Genomic DNA, 7,657 nt, shown 5'->3' with positions numbered 1-7,657 from the left:
CACGAACCACTCTCCAGCCTCTGCAGCCTCTCCACAACCGCCCAGTCTCACTGGCAAGCGGGGGAGACGGGAATCTTGGGGGTCCTCGTCTGAGGCCTTCCAGCCGACGTCAAGCCCTGCCCTGCCGGGGACTTCGCGCTCTCAAAAATTGTTCCCCCATGTCCCACACCCTTTGGACTTCCTCCCATGGACTCTTTTGTTCCCCCCATGAACTCTGTTGCTCCCCCTCCCCCCCTCCCTTGTTTGTTATTTTTATTATGTCACCCCAACCCATTAATTATTCTTGTCTGTCTGCCCCTGTTATTTTTTACTATGTTTTGTTGGATGTTGTCTGAGATTATGAAAGTCTGAGTATTTCATAATCTGCTCAATTACTGGGATTTTCACGCACAACCATTTCTAGGGTTTACAATGAATGGTGTGAAAAGGGAAAAACATCCAGTATGCGGTAGTCATGTGGGCGAAAAAGCCTTGTTGATGCTAGTGGTCAGAGGAGAATGTGCCGACTGATTCAAGCTGATAGAAGAGCAACTTTGACTGAAATATCTACTTGTTACAACCGAGGTATGCAGCAAAGCATTTGTGAAGCCACAACACGCACAACCTTTAGGCGGATGGGCTACAACGGCAGAAGACCCCATCGGGTAACACTCATCTCCACTACAAAAAGGAAAAAGAGGCTACAATTTAAACAAACACACCAAAATTGAAGAGTTGAAGAATGTTGCCTGGTCTGATGAGTCTCGATTTCTGTTGACATTCAGATGGTAGAGTCAGAATTTAGCATAAACAGAATGAGAACATGGATCCATCATGCCTTGTTACCACTGTGCAGGCTGGTGGTGGTGGTGTAATGGTGTGGGGGATGTTTTCTTGGCACACTTTAGGCCTTTAGTGCCAATTGGGCATCGTTTAAATGCCACGACCTACCTGAGCATTGTTTCTGACCATGTCCATCCCTTTATGACCATCATGTACCCATCCTCTGATGGCTACTTCCAGTAGGATAATGCACCATGTCACAAAGCTCGAATCATTTTAAATTGGTTTCTTGAACATGACAATAAGTACACTGTACTAAAATGGCCTCACAGTCACCAGATCTCAACCCAATAGAGCATCTTTGAGATGTGGTGGAATGGGAGCTTCGTGCCCTGGATGTGCATCCCACAAATCTCCATCAACTGCAAGATGCTATCCTATCAATATGGGCCAACATTTCTAAAGAATGCTTTCAGCACCTTATTGAATCAATGCCAGAATTAAGGCAGTTCTGAAGGCGAAAGGGGGTCAAACACAGTATTAGTATGGTGTTCCTAATAATCCTTTAGGTGAGTGTATGTGTTGAATTAACAGAATTTAAATTATCATTATTACTTCACAGTTCTTGATAATATCGATATGGGAACTGAATTGACAAACAGGACATTATATTTCAGTTTATACTCAGTTCACTAAAACACAGTCACTGTTACTTCTTCTCGTGCAGTCATAGAAAATCAGAGAGTGTAAACAAATATAATTTGTTAGAGGTCCACATGTGTCCTCTCAATGGAAAGCAGGTATAGTGTGTTCTATCATATCTTTAATATGCAAAACGGCTAAATCTCTAAAATGTCAAAGGCATTAAGGTTTGGCCCCCAATTTTTTTGGTGTTTGTTATGATGTCATGATACATAGAAGTGTGTCAATTTATGAGAGACCAACACCAGGTGGATGTTTTTATACAGTATAAGTCATGTGAAAATGAGTCACACCCAGCAGTTAAATCCCTTACGGAAAAGTCACATGAGTTTCACATGTGAAATTTCATGTGTGGAAACATGTTAAAATCCCATGAGAACATGTTAAAATCCCTTGTGAAGTGCACATGGGAAATGTGTGTTTTTGGAACAGTTTTTGTGTGAAAGCTGTGTGAAATCCATGTGAAACCCATGGGATCACATGTGAAACACATGCACATACATGTGTGAAACCCATAAGATCACATATGACACATGTTCATTCTCATGTGAATCCCATGGGATTACATGTGATCATAACCTATGGAAACAGCTTTTCCACATGTGCTGCAACATGTGGTCACATGTTGCCCGTTTGTGGTGTTAGGTTGTCCATATTAATTTCACATGTTGTTCACACATGGTCACATGTGGCCACACGTGATCACATGTAAAAAACCTGATCACGTGTGAAAAATGTGTAAAACTCATGTGACTTTTCTGTAAGGGATGGGTCCAGGCTGGATTAACCTGTTTTGCGCACGTCTCATGATTACAAAACCAGGAAACTACTTCAGCCGCTCATTCATTTATTTCAGGCTCCTGTGTCTTTCTGCCTGTAAATACATTACTGAAAAATGGCAGAAGGGAATATTTCTCAAGACAAGTTCACCTGTTCAGTGTGTTTGGATCTACTGAAGGATCCAGTGACCATTCCCTGTGGACACAGTTACTGTATGAGCTGTATTACAAACTACTGGGATCAGGATGATCATAAGGGAAACTACAGCTGTCCTCAGTGTAGACAAACCTTCACATCAAGACCTGCTTTAAATAAAAATGTGATGATTGATGGAATAGTGGAAGAACTGAAGACGAGACTTCAAACTGCTGTTTCTGATCAATGTTACGCTGGACCTGAAGATGTGGAGTGTGATGTCTGTACCGAGAGAAAATACAAAGCTATCAAGTCCTGTCAGGAATGTCTGAACTCTTACTGTCAAAATCACCTTCAACAACATGAAAATCTCTTTAAAGACGGAAGACATCATTTGATGGATCCCACTACAAAACTTAATGAGATGATCTGCTCGAAGCATAATAAACAACTGGAAATCTACTGTCGCACTGACCAGCACTGTATTTGTTATCCATGTTTGATGGATGAACATAAAAATCATGACACGGTAACAGCTGTAGCAGAAAGAACTGAGAAACAGGTATGAACCCCAAACAGACATCTTTTTCATCTTTGCCTGTATGCTATCAGTAATGCTAAATACATGTCATAAACAAATAGAGAACTTTAGTAAATGGTTGAAGTTTGATTAATTTACTGCATCCAGGTTCATTATAGCCAATGTATGAGGTTTTGGTTTGTCACAGAGGCTTTTGGGAGAGACACAGAGAAACTTGAAGCAGAGAATCCAGGAGAGAGAGAAGCAGCTTCAGGAGCTCAAAGATACTGTGAAATCTTACAAGGTGAGTTTTGAGAAACCCTCCTCCTGCAGTGCTGGAGAATATTTTGTATCTAGATTAATATAAAAATGCCCAAGCTTAGTTATTTAACACTTAATGCAACAAAGCAACAAAAGTAACAAAGCGTTTTTCTCATAGCCCTGACTACATTTAATGCATTCCAGCTATGACATGTTCAGCACACGACCCTTGACGGAGCAGTCGAATACGTTAGCATTAGTCGTTAAAGGTTGTAGAATTTCCATCTAGTTGCTTTCCTCACTGCAGACCACAAGATCCAGGGGGCGAGGGTGGATCCAGATCTAACTCCTCCCACTTTATATACTTAGCCGCAATTTACCCTTCGCAAGCAGTTTGATTGACCAATCAAAACGCCGATATTATGTCCCCCGTCGAAAGTAACAATATGCAACTTACAGTTTATTCAAAGTGAAATTATACAGAAGTTGTTCTACATTTGAACAAAATACCACCTGGTTTTGCTAGACCACACTTGTGAGTTATTGACCACTGCAAAAATATTTTTCTCTAAACAAATGTAAACATTTCATCTTGCTCTCCCCTGCCACATCAGTGCTGTACGTCAATTGTATGTCAACCAGAAGTTATTTTCTGTATCACACATACTTCACACACATACACATGCTGTACTGTATATAGTGCTACATATAATCAAATAAATCAAAAATATTTCAGATAAATCTGAATTGACTTTTACTCCTCCTGAAGTTCACTGTGTGTCACAGGTTGTGTGTGTTGCTGTAAGATGTGATTGTAATGTGTGTTTTTCCTGCGCTCTGCACAGACAGCAGTGGAGGACAGTGAGAGGATCTTTACTGAACTGATCTGCTCCATTGAGAAAAGACGCTCTGAGGTGACGCAACTGATCAGAGATCAGGAAAAGACTGCAGTGAGTCGAGCAGAAGGAGTCTTGAAGCATCTGGAGCAGGAGATTGATGATCTGAGGAGGAGAGACAATGAACTGGAGCAGCTTTTACACATAGAAAATCACATCCATTTCCTGAAGGTGTAGTCTGTCTTCTTATTTTACTGTGATTTTAACAGTTTTTATTTATTTAGAAACTAAAAGAATATCTTTTGGTTTGATCTTAAGATTCCTCTGTGGGTTCAGACTGCCAAAAGTGTTAAATGTTTATATTTGTATGCACTTGTAATACAGTTTTGTTCCAGATTCTGTCTATTGTTTAGGTTTCAAATAAATGTTTAAAGTTAAACCCAAAACAACCCAAAACAACACAAAGAAAGTTATACAAAAGTAACAGAATGGTTTAGCACAGATGCTGTTACAGTTGTAATGCAGACTAAAAGAGAAAAGTGAGGAGATAATGAAACTCTTTGTATCTTTTTTTTTCTTCTGCAGAGTTTTCAGAGTCTGTCTTCATCCCCTGAATCTACAGTTTCAAACAACACTACTGTCAAGTCTCTCGTGTCTTTTGATGACGTGAGAAAATCTGTCTCTCAGCTAAAAGAAAAACTGGAAGATTTCTGTACAGAGGAGATAGAAAAGATTTCCGATCAAGGTAAAATAGAAGATATCAGAATTAAGTGTTGTATTATCACATAATTCTGGGACTGTTGAATTTTCTGAATAACCCTTTTTAGCATCCAAAGTGGACTCTGTGTTGTAAATATGTGTGACTACTGTATTTACCGAAGTTTGTTCTTGCTCAGATCACACACACAGACACACAGATTTTGTGTGTTATTGTTTTAACATATGTATTTGATATGGATATTATACTGATTATGTCTGTTTATGTCTTTAGTGTCATATATCTCAAATGTTTCCGATGAGTTCAAGACCAGAGAGGAGTTCTTAAAATGTAAGACATTTAATGTATTTATGTCATTTAAATGCACTTTATGGCCTGAAGAAAACAGAAAGGTTACAAATATTAAAATCCCAAATTAATTGAGTATAATAAGCTGTTAGAAGATACAGATACTACATCTGACTGAAAATGAATCTGTTATTATCTGTGCTTGTGTATCCGTATAATATTAAACATTATAATTATTGTGGAAATGAAAAAGAAAATGCAATTATAGAAACATACAGTTTTTGAAATTCTGACTTTTGTGAAACTGTTATAATTGTGTATTTATATCTCCATCAGATTTCAAGCAGTTCACACTGGATTATAACACAGTGAATGAATATATTCGTCTGTCTGATGGAAACACAGTAGCGACATTCACTAATACAGGCCGTCAATATCCTTATCATCCAGACAGATTTGATATGAGGCTTCAGGTGTTGTGTAAAGAGAGTGTGTGTGGACGCTGTTACTGGGAGGTTGAGTGGAGTGGTGATGTGGGTATATCAGTGTCATATAAGAGCTTGAGCAGGAAGGGACAGAGCCGTGAGTGTGTGTTTGGATGCAATGATCAGTCCTGGAGATTATATTGCACTGATTTGAAATGCTCATTCTGGCACAATTTCAAATACACTGATCTCCCTGTAGTGTCCAGCTCCTGTAGAATAGGAGTGTATGTGAATCACAAAGCAGGAAATTTGTCCTTCTACAGCGTCTCTAAAACAATCTCCCTCATCCACAGAGTCCAAACCACATTCACTAATCCTCTTTATCCTGGATTTTATGTTTGTAATGGATCAGTGAAAGTGTATCGTCACAAAAAATAAACCATAGAGAAGTAAAACTGTTAAATTCTGGGTTAAAGGAGTAAATAGAAATGGCCTATTATAATATTGCATGTGCAAATGGGTAATTGATTATCATAGTTGAACATATTTGTACTTATATTTATAATATAAAATAGCAATAGCATTAGAGAGATTTATCTTCATTGTTACTGTAGTTTTCTCTTTTCTTTTACCGTCACACCATAGGATACATTTACATATTCATGTGTCAACTACCTACATAAAGATCATGGCACGTTATAAATAAGTATGTTAAGATATAGGCAAAAAGTAAGTTAATGTACTTGGACTTGATGTCTTATCTCTAAATGCTGTCACATTTATTGATCATTACCTTAATGTTTTGAAGGCTAGAAACTTAACATTACAATGCTAATAAGTTAGAAACAAAATTTATAATACAGTTAGATGGCCAGTTTTCTAGACATTTTGGTTATGTTTGAAGTAAAAGTTTGTTTCAGTGTGATGTTGCACTTGCTTAAGTTGTGTGTCAATATTAAGCCAGACATGAAAATTAAAAGTGTGCTTTAAACCATTTATTTGAAAAATGTTTACTATACCATTTGCATATTTAAAATATGTTCGATCCCTATTTAGTATGATCGTCAGGAGTAAAGTAAGTGTAGTGTAATGGAAATTTTCTAGCCTTGCTTCATGATCTATATCTTTGTTTTTGAGGTGTTTATCATGTTTTTGTGCATACGTGTCATACCACTCTGCCTTTGTCCTCAAAGCACAAGATGTTCTGTTTAAGATAAGGGGTCATCACGTATTCTGTATACCACAGAAGTATTCTTGCTCGAGGGAAAAGGGAGGGGTGTCAGGTTTGAATCCTACATATACTGTGAGTGCAGAAGAGAGGAGCGCCGTCTCTCTGCACCATTTCATTGCGTATGATGCAGATTGAACGACAATAAAATTATTTGCAAAAAAACCTCATGCCTCTCTGTGCATTGCGTGTCTGGGCTGACTCACCTAGTTTAAGGAATAAGAAAATTCCACGACAGTAGGAACAGACTTCAACCAATAGAGGGCAGCAGTGAATTATAGGCTATAATAAAATGCCATTTGACAATTATATCTATTGTAATGAAGTCAAGACATTTCTGAAAAGTGTCTGTACATCAATGCCAAATACCAAAATTCATAGGCAGAACATATTTGAAGGAGTCTAAAAGTAAAATATATCATTAAAGAAACATGCAGTTACTGCCAATATCATATTAATATTGAATGTCTATACCAGTGGTCTCCAACGTGGTGCCCGTGGGCACCTGGTAGCCCGCATGAACTCTGTAAGGTGCCCGATAAACACAGGGCTCACCAATAATAAATCTGTGACTATACCGATCAGCCAAGTGCTACATCGCCATGAAAGTTTATTATAAACAAGTTTTATAAGTTTTAATATATTCTTTAATATAAGAAAACTGAATTTGGTTCTGTGAGAGTAATAATAAGGCATCACATGTTTAAAGTTTGAAAGTATGTTATCAACAAGTAACCCTCTAGAGGATTTTAGATATTTTGGTAGCCCTCGCTTACAAAAAGGTTGGAGACCCCTGGTCTATACAGTAGTATTGCATACGTTGTATTTTCGAATAATAGTTGGTTTGATCAAATATATAAAAGAGAGAAAAGACGAGTTGCTGGAGGCAGGCAAGGGGGATGGAACTACAGCACAAGCAACAATACATCATCACATTAACTCAGATCCAGTTGTGATTGGGAAAAAGAGAAAAACATGTTTTCACCCTCTCAGAAACACTAC

General features: G+C 38.1%; 1 protein-coding gene across 1 annotated transcript; it reads left to right on the top strand.

Moving 5' to 3' along the window:
* Positions 1-2,261: 2,261 nt before the first annotated feature.
* On the top strand, positions 2,262-6,813 carry LOC306888889 (tripartite motif-containing protein 16-like). Its single transcript, XM_079447439.1, has 6 exons — positions 2,262-2,941; positions 3,108-3,203; positions 4,006-4,227; positions 4,582-4,741; positions 4,988-5,044; positions 5,339-6,813. Exons 1-6 carry the CDS (start codon positions 2,360-2,362, stop codon positions 5,863-5,865), a joined length of 1,644 nt encoding a protein of 547 aa, XP_079303565.1. The 5' UTR covers positions 2,262-2,359; the 3' UTR covers positions 5,866-6,813.
* Positions 6,814-7,657: the final 844 nt, after the last annotated feature.

Source organism: Barbatula barbatula (genome assembly GCF_947034865.1).
Source record: "Barbatula barbatula genome assembly, chromosome: 23".
Lineage (NCBI taxonomy): Eukaryota > Metazoa > Chordata > Actinopteri > Cypriniformes > Nemacheilidae > Barbatula > Barbatula barbatula.
The sequence above is the reverse complement of the archived record's forward strand: the minus strand, read 5'-3'. Positions and strand labels throughout refer to the sequence as shown.

Excerpts from the sequence above, each read along its gene's own strand:
- LOC306888889 (XM_079447439.1), top strand. The coding sequence starts at position 2,360 with ATGGCAGAAGGGAATATTTCTCAAGACAAGTTCACCTGTTCAGTGTGT. Across the intron at positions 3,204-4,005 it reads ATACTGTGAAATCTTACAAG|ACAGCAGTGGAGGACAGTGA; the intron begins GTGAGTTTTGAG and ends CGCTCTGCACAG. Across the intron at positions 4,228-4,581 it reads ATCACATCCATTTCCTGAAG|AGTTTTCAGAGTCTGTCTTC; the intron begins GTGTAGTCTGTC and ends TTTCTTCTGCAG.